The sequence below is a fragment of the Amblyraja radiata genome, unplaced genomic scaffold (genome assembly GCF_010909765.2).
Source record: "Amblyraja radiata isolate CabotCenter1 unplaced genomic scaffold, sAmbRad1.1.pri scaffold_959_ctg1, whole genome shotgun sequence".
Taxonomy (NCBI): domain Eukaryota; kingdom Metazoa; phylum Chordata; class Chondrichthyes; order Rajiformes; family Rajidae; genus Amblyraja; species Amblyraja radiata.
Genome location: NW_022630954.1, coordinates 14,062 through 39,381, shown reverse-complemented (window position 1 = coordinate 39,381; position 25,320 = coordinate 14,062). Strand labels below are relative to the sequence as shown.

At 46.6% G+C, this 25,320-nt stretch overlaps 1 protein-coding gene across 1 annotated transcript in view; it reads left to right on the top strand.

Moving 5' to 3' along the window:
• Positions 1-4,415: 4,415 nt before the first annotated feature.
• Positions 4,416-25,320, top strand: part of wnk3 (WNK lysine deficient protein kinase 3) — a gene marked incomplete at its 3' end in the record, with an annotated part of 34,960 nt that continues 14,055 nt past the window's right edge. The window contains exons 1-2 of the mRNA XM_033017147.1: positions 4,416-5,823; positions 13,770-14,502. Of these exons, the coding sequence (XP_032873038.1) occupies positions 14,029-14,502 (474 nt within the window). The remainder of the gene's footprint in view (positions 5,824-13,769; positions 14,503-25,320) is intronic.

The window sequence follows — 25,320 nt, the reverse complement described above, 5'->3', positions numbered from 1 at the left end:
AGAGAGGGGTTTCGGAGAGGGAAACATAGAACCATTGAAATTAAGTGCAGGAGTAGGCCATTCGGCCCTTCGAGCCTGCACCACCATTCAATATGATCGTGGCTGATCATCCAACTCAGTATCCTGTACCTGCCTTCTCTCCATACCCCCTGATCCCTTTAGCCACAAGGACCACATCTAACTCCCTCTTAAATACAGCCAATGAACAGGCCTCAACTACCTTCTGTGCCAGTGAATTCCAGAGATTCACCACTCTCTGTGTTAAAAATGTTTTTCTCATCTCGGTCCTAAAAGATTTACCCCTTATCCTTAAACTGTGACCCCTTGTTCTGGACTTCCCCAACATCTGGAACAATCTTCCTGCATCTAGCCTGTCCAACCCCATAAGAATTTTGTAAGTTTCTATAAGATACCCCCTCAATCTTTTAAATTCTAGCATGTACAAGCCGAGTCTATCCAGTCTTTCGTCATATGAAAGTCCTGACATCCCAGGAATCAGTCTGGTGAACCTTCTCTGTACTCCCTCTATGGCAACGATGTATTTGAACATTGGGCATTGTGACATCACACGATGGAACGTTCACCAGGGGCTGGGGCTGGTGCTGCTTCTATGGGTGAGAAGCCAGTTTAGTTGTGAAATATTGGGGGGGGGGGGGTGGGTTAGGATTTGATTAAAAACGTGCACTTAAACACGACGACCAATGGCAAACCCGTTGGGTATGATCCCCCAACGCAGCCGTTCCCTACCCGTAGCCCCCACTGGGGGGGGGGGTGGGGGGGCGGGCGCCTCACACACACTAACCACCCCCACACACAGAGTTGGAAAAGTGCATAAAGACCGTTCCCTACCTGTAGCCCCCAGGGGAGATTTGGTCGTCGAAGTCGGGTCCCTGCCGTCTTAAAATATCGTATCTTGAAGTCGTCGAAGTCGGGTCCGTCTCGGCAACGCGTGGGGGGGGGGGGGGGGGGGTTAGCGGTGCGGCATCACACACACGAAGCTTCGACACACACAGAGCCTTAAAAGTGTAAATGCCCGACCTCTTTTCCGTTTTTTCTCTAATTTAATTAAGATGTGCAGGTGGTGTTCTTATCGAGGTTCAGGGGTGAATGACGTAAATATTTTCACACAATATGGGAACATCTCATGTTGTCTTGAAGGCTCCTCGGCCCACATCTGACTCTCTGTACTGTCACTATGGCAACGATGTCTATGAGCACTGGGCATTGTGACATCACACGATGGAACGTTCACCATTGGCTGGGGCTCCTGCATAGGCATATGTAAATGAATCCATTCCGATTGGACATATGTGAAGATTGGGCATTGTGACATCACACGATGGAACGCTCAGCAGGGGCTGGTGCTGGTGAAGGTTCTGTGGGTGTGAAGCCAGTTTAGTTTTGAAATATTGGGGGGGGGGGGGGTTAGGATTTGATTAAAAACGTACACTTAAACACGTCGAAATGTAATGAGGAACGGATACTTAGAAAGAAAAGAGAAATCTCTACCAAAATGGAAAAGATGTCGGCGATTCAGCGTTCCCCCTTATCCTTAAACTTTGACCCCTTGTTCTGGTCTTTCCCAACATCCGGAACAATCTTCCTGCATCTAGCCTGTCCAACCCCTTAAGAATTTTAAACGTCTCTATAAGATACCCCCTCAATCTTCTAAAATCTAGCGATTACAAGCCGAGTCTATCCAATCTTTCTTCATATGAAAGTTCTGACATTCCAGGAATCAGCCTGGTGAACCTTCTCTGTACTCCCTCTCTATGGCAACGATGTCTTTGAGCATTGGGCATTGTGACATCACACGATGGAACGTTCACCATTGGCTTGGGCTCCTGCATAGGCATATGTAAATGGATCCATTCCGATTGGACATATGTGAAGATTGGGCATTGTGACATCACACGATGGAACGTTCAGCAGGGGCTGGGGCTGGTGAAGGTTCTGTGGGTGTGAAGCCAGTTTAGTTTTGAAATATTGGGGGGGGGGGGGGAAGGATTTGATTAAAAACGTGTACTTAAACACGACGGAATGTAATGAGGAGCGGATACTTAGAAAGAAAAGTGAAATCTCTACCGAAATGGAAAAGATGTCGGCGATTCTGCGTCCAGTTTCGGAGTTGCAGGGAATCAATGGAAGAAATGTGACAGCCGGACGGAGTTCCGTTTCGGAATCTTGGGCGAGAGTTTTATATATTAAATAGATAGATAGATAGATAGATAGATATACCAAGATTTTATATGTATTTATGTAATGTTGCCCCTTGTCTGGACCTTGAGTCCGTAATAAAGTTTATTATTATTATTATTATTATTATTATCTGGGACACATGACAAATATTATTATTATCAGGGACACATACTTACAAAATTCTTAAGGGTTGGACAGGCTAGATGCAGGAAGATTGTTTCCGATGTTGGGGAAGTCCAGAACAAGGGGTCACAGTTTAAGGATAAGGGGGAAATCTTTTAGGACCGAGATGAGGAAAACATTTTTCATACAGAGAGTGGTGAATCTCTGGAATTCTCTGCCACAGAAGGTAGTTGAGGCCACAGTTCGTTGGCTATATTTAAGATGGAGTTAGATGTGGCCCTTGTGGCTAAAGGGATCAGGGGGTATGGAGAGAAGGCAGGTACAGGATACTGAGTTGGATGATCAGCCATGATCATAGAAACATAGAAATTAGGTGCAGGAGTAGGCCCTTCGAGCCTGCACCGCCATTCAATATGATCATGGCTGATCATCCAACTCAGTATCCCGTACCTGCCTTCTCTCCATACCCTCTGATCCCCTTAGCCACAAGGGCCACATCTAACTCCCTCTTAAATATAGCCAATGAACTGGCCTCAACTACCCTCTGTGGCAGAGAGTTCCAGAGATTCACCACTCTCTGTGTGAAAAAAGTTTTTCTCATCTTGCTTTTAAAGGATTTCCCCCTTATCCTTAAGCTGTGACCCCTTGTCCTGGACTTCCCCAACATCGGGAACAATCTTCCTGCATCTAGCCTGTCCAACCCCTTAAGAATTTTGTAAGTTTCTATAAGATCCCCTCTCAATCTCCTAAATTCTAGAGAGTACAAACCAAGTCTATCAAGTCTTTCTTCATAAGACAGTCCTGACATCCCAGGAATCAGTCTGGTGAACCTTCTCTGTACTCCCTCTATGGCAATAATGTCCTTCCTCAGATTTGGAGACCAAAACTGTACGCAATACTCCAGGTGTGGTCTCACCAAGACCCTGTACAACTGCAGTAGAACCTCCCTGCTCCTATACTCAAATACTCTATGGCAAGAATGTCTTTCCTCAGATTAGGAGACCAAAACTGTACGCAATACTCCAGGTGTGGTCTCACCAAGACCCTGTACAACTGCAGTAGAACCTGTTCAAAAGGGAACTGCAGATGCTGGAATATCGAAGGTACACAAAATTGCTGGAGGAACTCAGCGGGTGCAGCAGCATCTATGGAGCGAAGGAAATAGGCGACGTTTCGGGCCGAAACGTCTGAAGAAGGGTTTTGGCCCGAAACGTCGCCTATTTCCTTCGCTCCATAGATGCTGCTGCACCCGCTGAGTTCCTCCAGCAATTTTGTGTACCTGCAGTAGAACCTCCCTGCTGATTGAATGGCGGTGCAGGCTCGAAGGGCCGAATGGCCTCTACTCCTGCACCTATTTTCTATGTTTCTATGTTTCTAAACTCTCTTGAATATTGAATCCCCTTGATTCACACAGGGCTGGCTACATCTTTGGGGCATGGGAAGGTACCAGAGCACCCTGGGAGATGTAGTCCTCTGCTGAATTTATTCCTTTCACGTTTATTTTTTAAACTTAGACACCGCATTAACTTTCAAATCTTGCTCCAGAACAATATAAATGACAAATGGTGTTAAACTGGAGCCCAGGTTGTGACCCAAACGACCCTCCCCACGTGACCTGGGTGTGACACAAACGGCCCTCCCCACGTGACCTGGGTGTGACACAAACGACCCTCCCCACGTGACCTGGGTGTGACCCAAACGACCCTCCCCACGTGACCTGGGTGTGACACAAACGACCCTCCCCACGTGACCTGGGTGTGACACAAACGACCCTCCCCACGTGACGTGGGTGTGACCCAAACGACCCTCCCCACGTGACCTGGGTGTGACCCAAACGACCCTCCCCACGTGACCTGGGTGTGACCACGTGACTGTGTGTCTCTCCTTAACCTTAAAAAAAAGCCTCTTATCGTCTCCCAACGCGTCATTTAAAATCTGAACTTGAAAGAGATTTGGATTGAACGTGAAAAATGTTGAAAGGGGCGCTTTTAAAAATAGAGATTTAGTGACTAACCGGATGTGTGGGTGGATGGACTACAAATCCCGGCGGGCTTTGCGGCCAGCTTCCGGCGGGTGCGCGCGCAGCCGCGAGCTCGAGCGCGCAGTGGGAGGAGGCGGCTTCGCAACCGATTTAAAAATCATATTTATCATATAAGAAAACAGACCAAATGCGACGAAGTGGAGAGAATGGGCAGCTTGTTTGATGAGACAATTAATACATAATCTATAAAACCGACCCCCACCCCCCTCCCCCAAAAAAAAAAAAAAAATTTAAATTTCTCCTCTTTGAGGGGATTTTCTGTTGAAAATCGGGGATAAAATGTGTTTTTTACCTTTTAATCCACCTTTATTTTCTCTCCTCTCACGCAATTGAGCATTTTGAAGCTTTTAAAAGCATGAGCTGCTGAAATCCTCAGAGAAAAAGGGGGTAAGAGGAGGTGGGAGGGTCTAAATTTGGGGGAAATCATCTTTATTTTTTAAAATTACCTTATCATTTATCTTTTTTTCTTTTCTTTTCTGTGGTGGAAAATGTCTTTAGGCAGAGAGGGATAAAAAGAAAATAACTTGGTGAGATTCCTCAGGCAAGTGGGGAGGAAGAGGTGGGAAGGGTCTAAATTTGGGGGAAATCATCTTTTTTGTTAATATATACCTTAATTTCTCTTTTTTTCTTTGCTTTTCTTTGGTGGAAATGTCTTTAAGCAGAGGGTGTTTCAAATAAATCACTTGGTGAAAAGCTCGGGCAAGCGGGGTAAGAAGAATTGGGAGTGTCTATATTTTGGGGCTAAAATTTTTTTTTTTTAAACCTACATTTATCATTTTTTCTTTTCCCTCTTTGATGTGAATGTCTTTAGGTAGAGAGGGATAAAAAGAATATAACCTGGTGTATTCCCTCGGGCAAGTGGGGTAAGAAGAATTAGGAGTGTCTTTAAATTTTGGGGCTAAAATCCTTTTTTATTTAAACCTACACTTATCATTTTTTCTTTTCCCTCTTTGATGGGAATGTTTTTCGGTAGAGAGGGTTTAAAGGAAAATAACCCGGTGAAATCCCTCAGGCAAGTGGGGTAAGAAGAAGTAGGAGGGTTTAAATTTGGGGATAAAAATCTTTTTTTCCCCCTTCATTACTTTGATGTGAATGTCTTTAGATAGAGAGGGTTTAAAAGAAAGTAATCCAGTGAAATCCCTCGGGCAAGTAGGGTAAGAAGGGTCTAAATTTGGGGATACAAATCTTTTTTCCCCTTCATTTCTTTGATGTGTAAGTCTTTAGGTAGGGAGGGTTAAAAATAAAGTAACCTGTTAAAATCCTGATGTGAAGAGGGTGTTTTCCATGGTTTAATAGCTCAGAGGGGCTCAATCCAGGGAGGGAGGGGTGTTTAAAAACTTTTAATTAGGTGATCTTCAACCTGCCGTCTACAGTTTCTTTTTTTTTTTAATACCATGGATACAGGCAAGGATGCCTCCTCCTTGCTAGTCCAAAGCTGGTTGAGCATGTCCTCTCCTTTAGTAAGTAAAACAACAAAAATATATACATTCTCGAGTCTTTTCCCACTTTTATTTATACTGTTGGAATTAAGTTCTGTCATTGTGCATCAGTTGTGTAGTGACTATATATCGTTTGTGATCATCTTGTATGTCACGAGGCTGTATATTTAATATTTTCTCTTGTAAATTAAACATTTTTTAAAAATCTGTCGCATATAAGGTCTACAAATGTCATCTTCTGTGTTTGCAGTCATGTTTTTAGTGCTTCAGTCTCAATTTAAAAGTTTAATGTAGTCTTACCTTTTCTCCAAAGTTCTTCCAATCTTGCTTTTTTTTTTTTGCCCTGACCTCTCTGTATGTTTCCAAATTTCTAATGTTTGATATTTTGCAATGCAGTTGAAAAGTGTTTCTCAACAGGGTCGTTATTCTCCTTTAAATATTTTTTTTTGCAATGTGCTTTGTAAGTGAAGTGTAGTCTTGCTTGAGGAAGAGCGTTTGCAAAAGAGGAGGATGTAGATTCTGATTTGTTGCACCAATGTCACGAACTGCAGGGAGAGGAGCTGTTCTAAGTGTACTGGTTTCGTTTTTGTGCTTCTGCCTCCTCTGCTTTTAAACCTTCTCCGTTCTCAAGAGCAATGGCTGGGTTAATAGAATGGCCAAGGTTGTCTTGTAAGGCTGTAAGTATATGTCAAATTGAAGCTGTCTCTCGATTTTTATTTCTCTATTTTTGCGTGTATGCGTGCATTTGCCCTGTGGTGTGTTGGCTGTCTTTTAAAAAAAAAAAAAAATAGCAGCTGTCAAGTTGGAGTTGGTACCGGCAAAATGATGAATGAATGAGTGAGTCTCGGTGTTTAGTGTCGTTTAGCTGAAGGCCTTTGCTGATTCATGATAGAGCAAAGATTTAGTTTGGATAATAAAACAAAAAGTGCTGTAGTAACTCATAATGACAAGGAACTACAGATGCTGGTTGTCTGAAGTAGGGTCCTGACATGAAACGTCACTTATCCATGTTCCCCAAAGGTGCTGCCTGACCCCGCTGAGTTACTCCAGCACTTTGTCTTTTTATTGCTCGAGTAACTCAGTAGGTCGGGCAGCATCACTGTAGAACATGGATAGGTGACGTTTCATGGCTGAAACCACCTTCAGGCTGATTGTGTTGTGGGGGGGGGGGGGGGGGGTGTAGTAAGCTGGAACGGGTAGTGGAGGGGGGCAGACTTGGCCTGCTGAGTTACTCCAGCTCTTTGTCTTTTTTTGTAAACCAACATCTGCAATTCCCATATAGTTTAGACAGATGGTACTCCTGGCCTTGTCTACATTGTTCTTTGATGGTTTATTTTTGTTTGATTTAAGACCATTGCTATTGCTTCCTTCCACTTTACTTGGCAGTACTTGTGACAGGAATTTTGTTTTCCCCCTCTCGTCTAAACGAATGCCTTTTGTTGAATTAGTGTGCTGCTCATGAACGTGGAACCCCTAAACCTCTGTTGTAGCAAGGCATTTTGGAATCTCCCCAGTACTGTGATCACAGAGAAGCGATGGGCTTTCGAACGGTGCAACAGCCACAAGCTGCTTGCTTGCGAGCAAGTAACTACAGTGCGTTGCATGGCGTCACAGGTAGATAGGGTGATCAAGAAGGCTTTCGGCGCATCAGTCAGAGTATTGAGTATAGAATGTTTAAGAAGGAACTGCAGATGCTGGAAAATCGAAGGTACACAAAAATGCTGGAGAAACTCAGCGGGTGCAGCAGCATCTATGGAGCGAAGGAAATAGGCAACGTTTCGGGCCTATTGAGTATAGAAGTTGGGAGGTCATTTCTCCAGGTGCTCCGGTTTCCTCCAAAGACGTGCAGCTTTATAGGTTAATTGTCCTTGGTGTGTAGGATGTGAAACTGCAATAACATTGTGCTTATTGGTCGGTGTGGACTCAGTGGGCCAAAGGATCTGTTTTCACGCTGTATCTCTAAACTAAACTATTTTTAAAACACTCGAACCTGAAACCTCTCGCTTTGGCCTTCCTGTTAACAGCGGAACCAAACAGGGTTTTGGTGTAAAAATTCATTGTTTTTTACACAATGCACAGATATTGTGTAACTGACCAGTTAATTCAATGCAAGTAGACAAAAAATGCTGGAGAAACTCAGCGGGTGAGGCAGCACCTATAGAGCAAAGGAATAGGTGACGCTTCAGGTCGAGACCCTTCTTCAGACTTAATTATTTCAATGTAATTAATTAATTGCAGCACAGAAACAGGCCCTTTGGCCCAATGTGGAAACCAGGAACTACAGATGCGGTTTACAAAATGAGATGCAAAATGCTTGAGTAACTGAGCGGGCCAGGCAGCATCTCTGGAGAACATGGATAGGTGACAAGTCGGGTCAAGACCCTTCATCAGACCCAAAACATCACCTATCCAAATTCTCCAGAGATGCTGTCTGACCTGCTGAGTTACTCGAGCATTTTGTGTCCTTTCGTGTATTAACCAGCATTTGCAGTTCCTTGTTTCTATATAGGAACAGAATTAAGCCATTAGGTCATGGCTGATCTATTTTTGCCCCTCTTCGCCCTATTCTCCTTTCTCCTCTCTGTAACCTTTGAAGTTCTTAGTAATCAAGAACTTATCAATCTTCACTGTAAAAAACAAAAACCCAATGACTTGGTCTCCACTGCCGTCTGTGGCAGTGAATTCCACAGACTCACCACCCTTTGGCTAAAGAAATTCCCAACCTGAAACATCACCTATCCATGTTCTGCAAGGATGCTACCTGACTTGTTAAGTCACTTCAACACTGTCTTTTTTTTCCGCCTTTGGCCTAGTTTCATCTGAAGCAGGGTCTCCACCCGAAATGTCACCTATTCCTTTTCTCCAGAGATGCTGTCTGACCTGCTGAGTTACTCCAGCTTTTTGAGTCTATCTTCTAGCTTCATTGGCTTGTATCCCTCAAAACCTTTCCCGCCAGTATTTAATATTTATTCTAGTATTTTACTTCAGAGATACAGCACGAAAACAGGCCCTTCGGCCCACTGAGTCCAGTGATCACCCCGTAGACTAATACTATCTTCATAAATTACAGAAGCGAATTAACCTACAAACTTGTATGTCTTTGGAGTGTGGGAGGAGACCGGAGCACCCGGAGAAAACCTGCAGGCCAGTCTCGAACCCGGGCCTCTGGTGCTGTAAGGCAGCAACTCTCCCACTGCGCCACCCCATTACCAAGTGGTAATGTGCTTTTAAAATCGCTTTTTAATGCTTCTCAAATGCCTTCAAGGCTAATGCAGAGAGGGACGGGCAGCCGAATTGTTTCTTAAAGTAGCCAGATTTCCTCCTGGACTGGAATGACTAGTTATTGCAGTAACCACGAGGTTAAATGCAAATATCTGGTGGATATTTTGGGTCTTGTATGAAGAAGCGGCAAGGTGCTTACAAGGAGCAGCTGCTGATGCCTGACCTAACACTAATTGAGGGAAGGTGGTTTTGGAGCTGTTTGTTTAAGGCAATAACTGTCTGGATCTTGTTAACCCCACTCCCTGGCATCAGTTGTACCACTTAGTGAGACCACACCTGGAGTATTGTGTACAGTTTTGGTCTCCTAATCTGAGGAAAGACATTCTTGCCATAGAGGGAGTACAGAGAAGGTTCACCAGACTGATTCCTGGGATGGCAGGACATTCATATGAAGAAAGACTGGATAGACTCGGCTTGTACTCGCTAGAATTTAGAAGATTGAGATGGGATCTTATAGAAACTTACAAAATTCTTAAGGGGTTGGACAGGCTAGATGCAGGAAGATTGTTCCCGATGTTGGGGAAGTCCAGAACAAGGGGTCACAGTTTAAGGATAAGGGGAAAGTCTTTTAGGACCGAGATGAGAAAAACATTTTTCACACAGAGAGTGGCAAATCTGTGGAATTCTCTGCCACAGAAGGTAGTTGAGGCCAGTTCATTGGCTATATTTAAGAGGGTGTTAGATGTGCCCCTTGTGGCTAAAGGGATCAGGGGGTATGGAGAGAAGGCGGGTACAGGATACTGAGTTGGATGATCAGCCATGATATTGAATGGCAGTGCAGGCTCGAAGGGCCGAATGGCCTACTCCTGCACCTATTTTCTATGTTTCTGTTTGCATTGCTTCCAGTTGAACTTGCTTTCATTGATTGGGCCATTGATTGCAAGAGTCAGGAGGTCACATTGCAGCTTTTGTAGGACTTTGGCAGACTGCATTTTGGAGTATTGAGTGCAGTTCAGATCGCCCGACCACCACAGGAAGGATGTGGAGGCTTTGAAGAGGGTGCAGGTTTACCATAATGCTTGAGAAATAACTGCAGATGCTGGCAAAATCGAAGGTAGACACAAAATGCTGGAGTAACTCAGCGGGTGAGGCAGCATCTATGGAGAGAAGGAATAATGCTGCCTGGATTAGAAGGCATTAGCTGTAAGGAATGGTTGTACAAATTTGCATTGGAGATTGAAGGGAGACCTGATAGACGTTTATAAAACAGTCATGGAGGGTAGACGAAATGTTGAAGGAACTGCAGATGCTGAAAAATCGAAGGTAGGGAAAAATGCTGGAGAAACTCAGCGGGTGAAGCAGCATCTATGGAGCGAAGGAAATAGGCAACGTTTCGGGTCGAGACCCTTCTCAGAAACGTCACCTATTTCCTTCGCTCCATAGATGCTGCCTCACCCGCTGAGTTTTTCCAGCATTTTTCTCTACCATGGGTGGTGGACAGTCAGAACCTTTTTCCCTATGGTGGAAATGTTAGTTGAGTTTATTGTCTCGCGTACCGAGGTTCAGATCGGGTGACTGACTTGGCCACTCAAGAATTGACCATTTTTTAGCTTTGAAAAACTGCTTTGTTGCTTTAGCAGTATGTTTGGGATCATTGTCTTGCTGTAGAATGAACCGCCAGCCAATGAGTTTTGAGGCATTTGTTTGAACTTGAGCATATAGGATGTGTCTATACACTTCAGAATTCATTATGCAACTACCATCAACAGTTGTATCATCAATGAAGAAGTGAGCCAGTACCTTCAGCAGCCATACATGCCCAGGCCATAACACCCCCACCACTCTGTTTCACAGATGAGGTCCATACTTTGCTCTTGCCATCACTCTGATATAAGTTAATCTTCGTCTCATCTGTCCACAAGACCTTTTTCCAGAACCTCTTGGCAAACTGTAACCTGGCCATCCTATTTTAGCGGCTAACCAGTGGTTTGCATCTTGCAGTGTAGCCTCTGTCTATCTGATCATGAAGTCTTCAACGGGCAGGTGTTTGGGGTTTTTCTCTTTATTTTAGAGAGAATTCTTCTGTCATCAGCTGTGGAGGTCTTCCTTGGCATGCCAGTCCCTTTGTAATTTGTAAGCTCACCAGTGCTCTCTTTCTTCTTAATGATGTTCCAAACAGTTGATTTTGGTAAGCATAAGGTTTGGCTGATGTCTCTAACAGTTTTATTCTTGTTTCTCAGTCTCGTAACGCCTTCTTTGACTTTCATTGGCACAACTTTGGTCCTCATTTTGATAAACAGCAATAAAAATTTACAAAGGTGATGGAAAGACTAGAGGAAAGACTAGGTGCTGAGAGCTCTCCTATACCTGCATTAAGGAGGCAATTAAACACACCTGAGCAATTACAAACGACTGTGAAGCCATGTGTCCCAAACATTATGGTGCCCTGAAATGGGGGTACTATGTATAAACACAGCCGTAATTTCTACATGGTGAAATCAAAATGTATAAAAATACCCTTTAATAAAATCTGACAATGTGCACTTTAACCGCATGTGATTTTTTTAAAGGAGATATGCGGGGAAGTATATTTTTAGACCGAGTATGCTGGGTGCCTGGAACTTTTCTGCCATTGGTGGTGGTGGTGGAGACAGATACGATAGTGGTGTTTGAGTCGTCTTAGATAGGCCAATGGATGTGGATCAGATTGCCGGTAGAGGCTATTAAGGGCCTGTCCCACTTTCACGACCTAGTTCACGACCTTTTTTTACTCGTGCTAGAAAAAATGCCCGACCTACTTGATGCCACGAGTGCCTACGACTCGCATCACGGCCTGCTACGACCTACCTACGACCTCGTGACGACCATGCTGCGAGTATGAGTCAAGGGCAAACTCGGCAGAGGTTGTGAATTAGGTCGTGAAAGTGGGACAGGCCCTTTAGTTTAACAGTATCATAGAAATATAGAAAATAGGTGCAGGAGGAGGCTATTCGGCCCTTCAAGCCAGCACCGCCATTAATTGTGATCATGGCTGATCGTCCCCTATCAATAACCCGTGCCTGCCTTCTCCCCATATCCCTTGACTCCACTAGCCACTAGAGCTCTATCTAACTCTCTCTTAAATCCATATTTGGTGTGACATCGTGGGCCGAAGGGCCTGTTTGTGTGCTGTACGTCCTCGGAGTGTGGGAGGAAACTGGGGCACCAGGTGAAACCCCCCCTGGTTACAGGGAGACTGTATAAACTCTGCACCCGTAGTCAAGATCAAACTCGGGTCCCTGGGTTTGTGAGGCAGCAACTCTACCGCTGCGCCACTGTCCCGATCCTTGGCTGGAAGAATGATTTGCTTCATAACAAAATTAAATAAGGATTTGAAATGAAATGATGGGGAATTGAGTGATATGAGAAGAAACGGGCAAAATGTTTTTTTTTTTTTTTTTTTTGCTGTAGTATCTATATTCGAAAGTCTGTAAAACTCGTGTGTCGAACTCTTTTACGATGTTAGGTAGACAAAAGTGCTGGAGAAACTCAGCGGGTGCAGCAGCATCTATGGAGCGAAGGAAATGGGCAACGTTTCGGCCCGAAACGTTGCCCATTTCCTTCGCTCCATAGGTGCTGCTGCACCCGCTGAGTTTCCCCAGCACTTTTGTCTACCTACGATTTTCCAGCATCTGCAGTTCCTTCTTAATATCTTTTACGATGTTAGCCGCCTGTCAATGAAATGGTTAAAGACGTCGGAGTTAGCCATTCACTAATTATCTATTTTGGGAATGTCAATTACACCCTGGGTAATTAGGTTATGGATTGGATTAGTTTTGTGATGTGTCTGGGCTTGTCAATTGGCTTGTGGTCGTCTATTCTTTTTTTTATAAGCCCTTGCAAAGTAATGTTTTCATTTGTTGCACTGGGGAGAGCTGGTGCTAATGGGGAAAGGTTCTTGCGGGGGATCATTTCAGAGCCTTTGGGAGTGACTCTTCACCTTGCCTGGCAGCAGGGAGTGAGGTGCTCAAGATCTCTGAGATGCAAAGGTTGGCAAAATTCCAAGTCCCAACTCCCTTTGATCTGGTATTTTGTTGGTTCACACGCTTGATCAGTGTTGTTTTATCATTAATGTTTTATTGTTATTAGTGTTTCGTGTTTTCTGAGTCATTTGTAACTGTCACTGTATGTCATGTTGTTACTTGTGGGCGGAGCACCAAGGCAAATTCCTTGTATGTGAATACTTGGCCAATAAACTTACTTACTTATGATGACAAGGCTTTTAGAATTGGTATCAGATGGGACAAAATTGGGCAGTTTTACCATCTCAGATGTTAGTCAAGTCAAGTTTATTTGTCACACATGTGCAGTGAAATGAAAAGTGCAAAAAGTGCAAAAAGACAAACAAACAAACGACCAAACAAACTCCAAACAGAATGTAACAGAATCACATATTCTTTTTCATATTAAATATTGTGGGCGGAAGGAAAAAGGGGAAAAAAACAGCAATTTAAAAAAAAAAAAAGCAATAGAGTGGTACCAGTATCCCACTCCCCCCCCCCCCCGCCCCCCCCCACCCCCGCCCCCTCCTGTTCTAAATGGTGAGGAAACACTTCGTCACACAGAGAGTGTGTCTACTTAACGAATCAATCCTTGTCTCCTGTCGCTCTGTCTCGCGCTGCTCTGTTGCACGAAGGTTTGCGAGACTGGTTTAGTTGCCTTTTTTTGCTTTTCCCCCCTAATTTATATATTTTTTGTTCTTGCAGAAGATCCGGTGTCCTGTGGCTGTCTATCGTCCGATTGAGAATTGAAGAGGGGAGCCGCACTTGGCTTCCACTGTGAAGGGCACGGTTTCTATTTGTCTGCCTGAGTGCCAAAGGAACCATCGGCTCATCATGTCCTAGGTGCTTTGAAGATTGGGTGATCTGAAGAGAGGGAGTGTTTTTTGTTTGTTTCTCCCTGTGATGGAGAAGCTGTGGGGGGCATAGGAAGTTCTCCCACCCACCACCACCCACGTTCCCTAAGATGGCCACGGACCCAGGAGAGCCCGCGGCCCCGGGGGACCCTAGCAAACCGGGCGGCATGTCCTCCGGTGCCGGCCAGCCCCCGGCCAGCGCCTCGCCGGTGAAAGCGGGCAGCCCCTCACCCCCTCCCCCGTCCCAGCCCCGGGACAAGGGCGCCGAGAACCACCGCTTCGTCCGCCGCAGCCTGGAGCTGGTGGAGCGGGAGGGGGCGGCGCGGCTGCCGGCGCTCGACGGCAAGACCGACCCGGCGGCGCCGGCCCCCAGGGCCCCCGGCAACGCCGACGGCGCCAGGGACTCGCTCAAGGACAGGACCGAGAAGGAGAACGAAGAGGAGGCCGAGATGAAGGCGGTCGCGACCTCGCCTGGAGGCCGCTTCTTGAAGTTCGACATTGAGCTTGGAAGGGGAGCCTTCAAAACCGTCTACAAAGGGCTGGATACCGAGACCTGGGTGGAAGTTGCTTGGTGCGAACTGCAGGTCAGTACCTCTTTGCTAATATGACGTAGAACGGTACAGATAGACGCAAAACGCTGGAGTAACTGGACGGTTAGGGCTCGTACATAGGCGGCGTTTTGGGTTGGGACTCTTCAGCAAGCACCAAAATGGTTCCCAAACCAGGCGACTGTGTGTGTGTGTGTGTGTGTGTGTGTGTGTGTGTGTGTGTGTGTGTGCTGGTCCCAATAAGTGGACCTGCAATCGTTCATTACAATCGCAACACTCTTTTAAACTCTACTCCAACAGCAGCATTTCTTACTCTGACTCGCTAAACGTTATTCTCTTTATCTGTACACTGTGAATGGCTTTATTACAATCACGTCTGAAGCAGGGTCTCGACCCGAAACATCATCTATTCCTTCACTCCATAGACGATGCCTCATCCGCTGAGTTTCTCCAGCATTTTTGTCTACCTTCGATTTTTTTCCAGCATCTGCAGTTCTTTCTTAAACTTATAATCATGTATAAGTCAGGTCAGGCAGCATCTCTGGAGAACATGGATAGATTATTTTTCTGGTCGGGACTCCTTCACACTATCTACCTGTGATTACATTTTTAAAAATCTCTTTTCATCCAAGTATCTTTTTGATTTTCAGTTTTGTACCATTTGGGGGAGGGGGAGGGGAGGGGCACTGTGTAAATGATTTGATTAATTAACATTCTGATAAACTTGGGATTATCGGCTCAGAGAAACTAGTTCATATCCCATCACGGCAACTCGAGGTAATTAAATAAAGAGAAGGAATTCAAAGAGCTTGCGTCAGAAATGTCTGGCATGAGTCAAGAGTGTTTAATTGTTATAGCTCCGAGAGCAGAGGGTAGAACATGGTCGAACCAGGTGATTCAGTGGCGCAGCAGGTAGAGCTGCTGCCTCTTGGGGCGGAAATCCTGTGCGGGGGGGGGGGGGGGGGGACACAATAGACAATAGGTGCAGGAGTAGGCCATTTGGCCCTTCGAGCCAGCACCGCCATTCAATGTGATCACGGCTGATCATCCACAATCAGTACCCCGTTCCTGCCTCCTCCCCATATCCCCTGACTCCGCTATTTTTAAGAGCCCTATCTAGCTCTCTCTTGAAAGCATCCAGAGAACCGGCCTCCACTGCCCTCTGAGGCAGAGAATTCCACAGACTCACCACTCTCTGAGAAAAAGTGTTTCCTCGTCTCCGTTCTAAATGGCTTGCTCCTTATTCTTAAACTGTGTGTGGCCCCTGTTTCTGGACTCCCCCAACATCAGGAACATGTTTCCTGCCTCTAGTGTGTCCAAGCCCTTAACAATCTTATATGTTTCAATGAGATCCCCTCTCATCTTTCTAAACTCCAGAGTGTACAAGCCCAGCCGCTCCATTCTCTCAGCATATGACAGTCCCGCCATCCCAGGAATTAACCTGGTGAACCTACGCTGGGCTCCCTCCATTCCTCACGTCCCCCCCATGCTTTGAGAGGTGGGGTATATTCCCCCCCCCCCCCTATGTTTTGTAATCCGGACTTTATTAGACGCTTTCTAAGGGGTGAAGACCCTTTTCGTGCCTGGGTCTGGACCCTTCATCAGGTTCCACATTGAAAATGTATCCCTGATCAATCAAAGCAGTAATCGAAGAAGGGGGGAAAATGAATTGGATTAGCACACAATTTATTTTTACTCTTGGATAACAGACTCTCAAAAAGCAGCTGGTGCTATCACCTGCTACACCTGATGACAAGAATGTTTGCATGTGTGGCATGCATTGATCGATGAAGGCAGACCTGCATTTATATTACGCATTTTGCATTCTCCACGTGCTGCTACCTGCAGCATCCTGAAGACAGTAGGTGCTGGTTGGGAAATACATTTTAGTTTTTTTTTTTAACAAACCTCCCTGATCTTTGAAGGTAGATAAAAATGCTGACCTTCCAGCAGCACTCGATGTCAGTCTCTGAATGCGTCCCTGGAAACAGTCCGTAAATCACAGAGTCCTCTGTGATGGAGCTGCTCGGAATAAACCGTGACAGGGACCCTTGCAGACCTCTCCAGACTCTCTTTGCGAATCCACACTCTGCAAAGAGGTGGACAACCGTCTCCTCTCCATAGCAGCCGTCCCGAGGGCAACGTGCGCTGGTATTGAGGTTCCGACTGTGTCGGAAGGATCTGACTAGGGGGGGCTCCCCTCGCCGCCAGCTAAGCCAGGTCTTGGTGCTTGTTGGTGAGTTCTGGCGATGAGGCATTTTGCCAGACAAGCTGGGCAGTTTGCTCTGGGAACCACGCCACCGGATCCATCGAGTCATTTCCCTATAGTGCCTGCAGGACGTTCCATGCTGACCACTGCCCGATGGACTTGTGGTCAAAGTTGTTGGTCCGGAAGAACCTTTCCACGAATGACAGATGGTGCGGCAATGTCCAGCTGACTGGCACGTTGCGTGGCATCTGCGCCACGTCCATCCTTCGCAACACTGGGGACAGGTTGAACCTCAGCAGGTAGTGACACTTGGTGCCCACGTGCCTTGGCTGGACCGGGCAAACTCAGAGCAGAGAGCGCCTGTAATCAGGATCGAGACCGGGTCTCTGGCGCTGTTAGGCAGCAACTCTACCGCTGTGCCACTGCCCTGCTGGGTTCCTCCAGCCTTGAAGAACAATAGACAATAGGTGCAGGAGTAGAGGCCATTTGGCCCTTCAAGCCAGCACCGCCATTCAATGTGATCATGGCTGATCATCCCCAATCAGTACCCCGTTCCTGCCTTCTCCCCATATCCCCTGACTCCGCTATTTTTAAGAGCCCCATCTAGCTCTCTTGAAAGTATCCAGAGAACCTGCCTCCACCGTCCTCTGAGGCAGAGAATTCCACAGACTCGCCACTCTCTGTGAGGAAAAAGTGTTTCCTCGTCTCTGTTCTAAATGACTTACTCCTTATTCTTAAACTGTGTGTGGCCCCTGGTTCTGGACTCCCCCAACATCGAGAACATGTTTCCTGCCTCTACCGTGTCCAAACCCTTAACGATCTTATATGTTTCAATGAGATGCCCTCTTATCCTTCCAAACTCCAGAGTGTACAAGCCCAGCCGCTCCATTCTCTCAGCATATGACAGTCCTGCCATCCCGGGAATTAACCTTGTAAACCTACGCTGCACTTCCCTCAATAGCAAGAATGTCCTTCCTCAAATTAGAACCAAAAGGAAGATATCCTTCCGTATCCCTAGTTGCTCCAACAGGTTTTTTTTGGTCACTGATTGCATTGTTGCTGTTGGGAGGAGAACTCCTGCAGAGCAGCTGACAAACCAGTGCAGTTTGCTTTTGGTACCACACCCCTGGTATCTGGAATGTGGGGAATGCTGTGAAGGTTCCTGGGGAAATTCCACGCTGAAGCTGGCGAGAAGATAAACTGATGATGTTATCGAGTTGCACAGAAGCAGGCTCTTGGGGCACAACTTGTCCATGTAGACCAAAGTGCCCCATCTAAGCTAGTCCCATCTGTCCGCGTTTGACCAATAGCGCTCTGAACCTTTCCTAACCTCACGGCTAACGGAATCAAGGGACATGGGGGGAAAAGCAGTGACGGGGTACTGATTTTAGATGATCAGCCGTCATCATATTGAATGGCGGTGCTGGCTTGAAGGGCCAAATGGCCTACTCCATTATATAACATATAAGCTTGTTAAGGGCTTGGACACACTAGAGGCAGGAAACATGTTCCCGATGTTGGGGAGTCCAGAACCAGGGGCCACAGTTTAAGAATAAGGAGTAAGCCATTTAGAACGGAGACAAGGAAACACTTTTTCTCACAGAGAGTGGTGAGTCTGTGGAATTCTCTGCCTCGGAGGGCGGTGGAGGCAGGTTCTCTGGATGCTTCCAAGAGAGAGCTAGATAGAGCTCTTAAAAATAGTCAGGGGATATGGGGAGAAGGCAGGAACGGGGTACTGATTGGGGATGATCAGCCATGATCACATTGAATGGCGGTGCTGGCTCAAAGGGCCAAATGGCCTACTCCTGCACCTATTGTCTATTGTCTGTTGTTCAAATGTCTTTTAAATACTGTTATAGCACCTGCCTCAACTACTTCCTCTGGTGGCTCGATCTTTAGACTCCAGAGATGGTGCGGAAATGGGCCCTTCGGCCCACTGAGTCTGTCCCGAACTGCGATCACCCTGCACACTAGCATTAGTTAGCACTAACTCAGTGGGTCACGCAGCATCTCATAATTCGACGGGTACGCGGCTAGGAAGGTTTTGGAGCGATGTGGCAGGTGGGACTAGTGTAGATGGGACATGTTGGTCGGCATGGGCAAGTTGGGCCGAAGGGCCTGTTCCACGCTGTGTGACTCTACTTGCCACTTCTCAGCCCAAGCCGGATCACTCGTGGGCACGAGCTAACTTTGTGAAGAGAACTTTTTTTTTTTTTGCTGTGTGTGACACTTCTATTTCCTGTTTCCATTTCAAGTTTGCTCACTCGCCCACAAGAGGCATTAACCTTCTGTGTGCCGTGCTTTACCGCTACCTCTCGGAGCACTCCATTTCTGGATGCCTCAAAGAGCTATAGGGAGGAACACTGCGGGTCAGGCGGCATCTGTGGAGGGAATGGAATCATGTCGTACAGCTTGGAAAGCCTTGGCCCAACTTGCCCACGCCGACCAACATGTCCCAGCTACACTAGTCCCACCTGCCTGCGTTTGGTCCATATCCCTCTAAACCTGTCCTATCCACCTACCTGTCCAAATGCTTCTTAAACGGTGCGATAGTCCCAGCCTCAACGACCTCCTCTGGCAGCTCGTTCCATGCACCCACCACCCTCTGTGTGGAAAAAGGTACCGCTTCAGCTTGCACCAATGTCCTCTGGTCCCAATAGACAATAGGTGCAGGAGTAGGCCATTCGGCCCTTCGAAATCCCCAGTTCCTCTTTGTCAGAAACATCTGGAAGGCCCGCTCTGTGACTGGTCTCAACATGCTTGCGTAGACTTCTGCAAAGTTCAGTTCCCTTTTTGTGGATTGAAGAAATGGGAACTCACCCCCCTCCTCCCCCCTCCTTTTCCCCTCAAATCCCCCCAATCCAGCACAATGATTGTTTGTCAAAATAAATAAGTGTGGCTTTGAGTAGGAAGTTCACCATGTTATTGTTATTCAGAGTGCGGTGAATGACACTGCTTCAGTTCCTTCTTTGGAGTTTCCATTGTTGGGTCGGGAGAGGCCTGTTTTTTTTTTTTTTTTCCCCTTCACAAAGTTGCGTTAATCGATACACAAAATTCTGAACCCATTTGTCGGCTAGCTGATCAATGGAAGGCGAATATTCTGCGCTGGTGTCAAGTCAAGAGTCAAGGGTTTTATTGTCATGTGTCCCAGATAGGACAATGAAATTCTTGCTTGCTGCAGCACAAAAAACATAATACGGAACAGGAGATAAAGTTTCAGTGTGTCTATACACCACAGACCATATATATATATACAATAAATAAACAGATAAAGTGCAATAGGCTGTTATTATTCAGAGTTTGTTTGATAGTGAGTTTATAATAGCCTGATGGCTGTGGGGAAGCAGCTGTTCCTGAACCTGGATGTAACAGATTTCAAGCTTCTGTACCTTCTTCCCGATGGCAACAGGGAGATGAGTGTGTGGCCAGGATGGTGTGGGTCCTTGATGATGCTGTCAGCCTTTTTGAGGCAGCGACTGCGATAGATCCCTTCGATGGTGGGGGGGGGGGGTCAGAGCCGATGATGGATTGGGCAGTGGTCACAACTTTCTGCATCCTTTTCCGCTCCTGGACGCTCAAGTTGCCGAACCAAGCCACGATGCAACCAGTCGGTATGCTCTCTACTGTGCACCTGTAGAAGTTTGAGAGAGGCATCGAAAACAGGAAATCTAAAAATTTAGTGTAGTGGCACTGCGGTGGAGTTGCTGCCTCACAGCGCCAGAGACCCAGGTTCGATCCTGACTACGGGTGCAGTCTGTACGGAGTTTGTATGTGCTCCCTGTCACCCGTGTTTGATTTTTGCCGTGATCTCTGGTTTTCTCCCACACTCCAAAGACGTGCAGGTTTGTAGGCTAATTTGGTAAAGATTGTAAATTGTCCCCCGTGTGTAGTATAGAGTGTGTGAGCTGTAGGGAAGGGTTGAGTAGGCTGGGTCTCTATTCCACGAAGCGTAGGAGGATGAGGGGCAATCCTATAGGGGTGTACAAAATCATGAGAGGAATAGATCGGGTAGACGCACAGTCTTTTACCCAGAGTAGGGGAATCGAGGACCAGAGGACATAGGTTCAAGGTGAAGGGGAAAAGATATAATAGGAATCCGAGGGGTAACATTTTCACACACAGGGTGGTGGGTGTATGGAATGAGCTGCCAGAGGAGGTAGTTGAGTCTGAGACTATCCCATCATTTAAGAAACAGTTGGACAGGTACAGGGATAGGACAGGTTTGGAGGGTTATGGACCAAGCGCAGGCAAGTGGGACTAGGGTAGCTGGGACATTGTTGGTCGGTGTGGGCGAGTTGGGCCGAAGGGTCTGTTTCCACACTGTATCATTCTATGACTCTGTAGTGCTACTGTACAGGGTGATCACTGGTCGGCATGGGCACTGTGGGCCGAAGGGCCTGTTTCCATGCTGTATATCTAAACTAAATTAAACCACGAGTAATGTTGTGTATTCACTGATATCAGTCGAGGGATCTATTGCTTTCCCCAACATGGGCAGATCGGACCTCAGTTTATCAGGTGCCTAGCTCAGGAAACTCCACACCATTGGGGAGAATAACTGGAGTGATATATTGTGTAGGAAGGAACTGCAGATGCTAGTTTACACCGAAGATAGACACAAAATGCTGGAGTAACTCAGCGGGACAGGCAGCATCAGCGGAGAGAAGGAATGGGTGACGTTTTGGGCCGAGACCCTTCTTCAGACTGAAGGGAGAGAGAGAGGCACGTGGATAAGGAGGTGTATGGTGTGAAAAAGAGACAAAGGGGATGGTGTTCAAAGAAAATGTAGATTAGATCATTGTTAGCTTGAAGAAGTTGACAACGAAGCATGCAGAGTATTTAATGAGGGGGACAGTCACACTGGTGGGAGAACTAGGAAGGGTTCTTGAACCTGATATATCGTCCGTTCGTGAAACGTGGGAATCCAGTCACGTGGGAATCCAGTCACGTGCAATAAACGCGTTGTCAACAATTGTGCGTGCACCTTGTGCCTTAACGTGATGCATCTGTTAAAAAAAAAAAAGGCTTCCGACGTCAAAAGAATTAATTTCAAAGTGAGGCTGCTGCTGCGTAAGCAAAGCTGGAACGCATTCATCAAGATGCTGCAAATAGCAAAGAGATGAGTGATGAGTCAAGCTCTCCCTGCTGCACTGGTTAGAGGGAGAATTACTGACAAGGATTTGAAGGCAGCTTCCAGCTCTGCCAAGGTTGTTTGCGTCAGGGGTCAGAACTTGAAAGGGTTTTGATCAGCCTGAAGAATGCTCCCTCCCGCCTGCCCGCTCCCTCCGGAGATGCTGCCTGACCCGTTGAGTTACTCCAGCACTTTGAGTCTCTTGTGTCCCCTAATTTGAGGAAGGACATTCTTGCTATTGAGGGAGTGCAGCGTAAATTCACCAGGTTAATCTCCGGGATGGCGGGACTGTCATATGCTGAGAGAATGGAGCAGCTGGGCTTGTACACTCTGGAGTTTAGAAGGATGAGAGGGGATCTTATTGAAACATATAAGATTGTTAAGGGTTTGGACACGCTAGAGGCAGGAAACATGTTCCCAATGTTGGGGGAGTCCAGAACCAGGGACCACGGGGGTGTGCGGATAACACTGGGGTACAGTACCGGTGGGGACGGGTCTGTCATTGTATAACACTGTTCTATAATAAAATTACAATCCGTTGTTTACCCCAGCACGTTATCAGGGTCTGTAATTTGTCACAGCGAGCTTAATGTGTGTTAACTTTTATAGCCTTGTTATCGGCGCAGATAATGATATATGCTTTGTATATATCAGGTTATGATTACGGCTGATTAGTGCTTCATTGTGGCTGTGTACACAAACCTTTCTTCGTTTGATAGTGTGGTAGCAGTCCAAAACTAAAGGGCCTGTCCCACTTGGCTGTCATTTGCGCCTCATTTATGCGTCATATGTAAAATAGGTCGGTGCGTCGTGATGCGCGACGTAGCGAGCAAATCACGTGTCAGCACAGCCGTCTAGTGCGCGTGAGGTCATTAGAATACCCAGCGGCGCACGGCGACACATGGTGACGGGCGTCGATGCATGGTGGCGTAGCCATGCGTCACCACGCGATATACGTGAGACGGATCAGGATGCCAGAGTGCGTAGCCAATGCGTCAGTGATATGTCACGCAGGTGGCGCGCGAGGATTTTGTTATACTACGAAATCCTGGAGCGCCGCGCGATACTGCACCCCACGCCTCACGACGCGTCAACCAATTTTACATATGACGTGTAAATGAGGCGCAAATGACAGCCAAGTGGGACAGGCCCAAAACTCTGCTGCTGCCTTGAAAGTCTCCTCAGTCTCACCCTTGGCACGCTCCCATGTGTCATGAGTCGTGTCTTAGTGCGACAATCGGCTTTTAAAATTTCTCATCTGCCTTTCGGGAAGAAGGTACAGGAGCCTGAAAACTGTAACGTCCAGGTTCAGGAACAGCTTCTTCCCTGCAGCCATCCGGTTATTAAACACAACAACCATTAAATAAGCTCTGAACTACATAGACTTATGGGCCTGTCCCACTTAGGCGATTTTTAAAAATTTAGGCGAATACTGGCGGACTCGGCTGTCGCCACATGATCGCCTGGGTGTCGCCTGTATGATCGCGAGTAATCTCCTCAGTCGTCCAAAGAGTCGTAGCGTCTTACTGGCCGCCGCTGGATTTTCAACATGTTGAGAAATTTTCGACGACTGTGGCGACCGTGGGTTTGACGCCAACGAGCGTAGCTTGACGTAGGTTGTCGCCGGTGCTGAATTTGATGAATTCCATTGTCGTATTCGTCGGCAGTCGCCTAAAAAATTGCCTAACGTCGCTGGTTTTTCAGCGACCTGCTATGACTATGACAGTCTATGACATGAGCCTAAAAGTCGCCTATGTGGGACATTAGGGGTATTGGATTTGTCCCTTTGCACTCTTATTGTTTGTTTATTTCTGTGTGTGTGTGTGTGTTTATGTGTATATATAGACACACGCATCCCCTCCTTCCTTGCCTCCCTCGCCTCACTAGTTTAGTTTAGTTGAGAGATACAGCGTGCAAAACAAGCCCTTCAGCCCAGCTCATCCACGCCGACCATCGATCACCCGTTCACACTTGTTCTCCGTTCATCCCAGTTTGTATCCGTCTAACTCGGGGCAATTTACAGAGGGCCATTTAATGTACATCCGCACGAAAAGACTACAAAAAGTAGTAAACGCTGCCCAGTCCATCATCGACTCTGACCTCCCTTCCATTGAGGGGATCTATCGCAGTCGCTGCCTCAAAATCATCAAGGACCCACACCATCCTGGCCACACACTCATCTCCCCGCTGCCTTCAGGTAGAAGGTACAGGAGCCTGAAGACTGCGACCAGGTTCAGGAATAGCTACAGCCCCACAGCCATTAGGCTATTAAACTTGGCTCGGACAAAACTCTGAACATTAATAACCCATAATCTGTTATTTGCACTTTATCAGTTTATTTATTCATGTGTGTATATATTTATATAATGGTATATGGACACACTGATCTGCTTTGTAGTCAATGCCGATTATGTTCTGTTGTGCTGAAGCAAAGCAAGAATTTCATTGTCCTATCAGGGACACATGACAATAAACTCACTTGAACTTGAACATCTTTGGAGTGTAGGAGGAAACCGGCCTGAGCAGCCAAAGAAAACCCACGGGGTCACAGGGAGAACGTACAAACTTTGTATAGACAGTTTGTCTTGAAGCTGTCGTGGCACTGTAATTTCCTGTAAAGGATTATTAAAGGTATAATCAATCAATCAATCAATCAATCAATCAATCGACAGCACCCTTGTCAAGATTGAACCCGGGACTCTGGCGCTGTGAGGCAGCAACTCTGCCACCCTGCCATTACCTGTGCTGGTGTGGCAGTATATGTGCTGTCAGTTAATCTTAGCTGACATTCAGGGCTCTCTCTTTAATCCGTCATGGTGAATATCCACATCGGTGTTTGATAAAGCAGAGTCTTGGTGTGTTAGCCCCTCAAATTCTGGCTCCAGCGACTTCAGTCCCTGTGTGGGTAGACAAAAATGCTGGAGAAACTCAGCGGGTGAGACAGCATCTATGGAGCGAAGGAAATGGGCAATGTTTTTCGGGTTGAGACCCTTCTTCAGACTTATTTGTTAAGTCTGAACTGATTAACCAGACTGATTCCTGGGATGGCAGGACTTCCACATGAAGAAAGACTGGATAGACTCTGCTTGTACTCGCTAGAATTTAGAAGATTGAGGGGGGATCTTATTGAAACTTACAAAATTCTTAAGGGGTTGGACAGGCTAGATGCAGGAAGATTGTTCCCGATGTTGGGGAAGTCCAGAACAAGGGGCCACACAGTTTAAGGATAAGGGGAAAGTCTTTTAGGACCGAGATGAGAAAAACATTTTTCACACAGAGAGTGGTGAATCTGTGGAATTCTCAGCCACAGAAGGTAGTTGAGGCCGGTTCATTGGCTATGTTTAAAAGGGAGTTAGATGTGGCCCTTGTGGCAAAAGGGATCAGGGGGTATGGAGAGAAGGCAGGTACAGGATACTGAGTTGGATGATCAGCCATGATCATATTGAATGGCGGTGCAGGCTCGAAGGGCCGAATGGCCTACACCTGCACCTATTTTCTATATTTCACACTTATT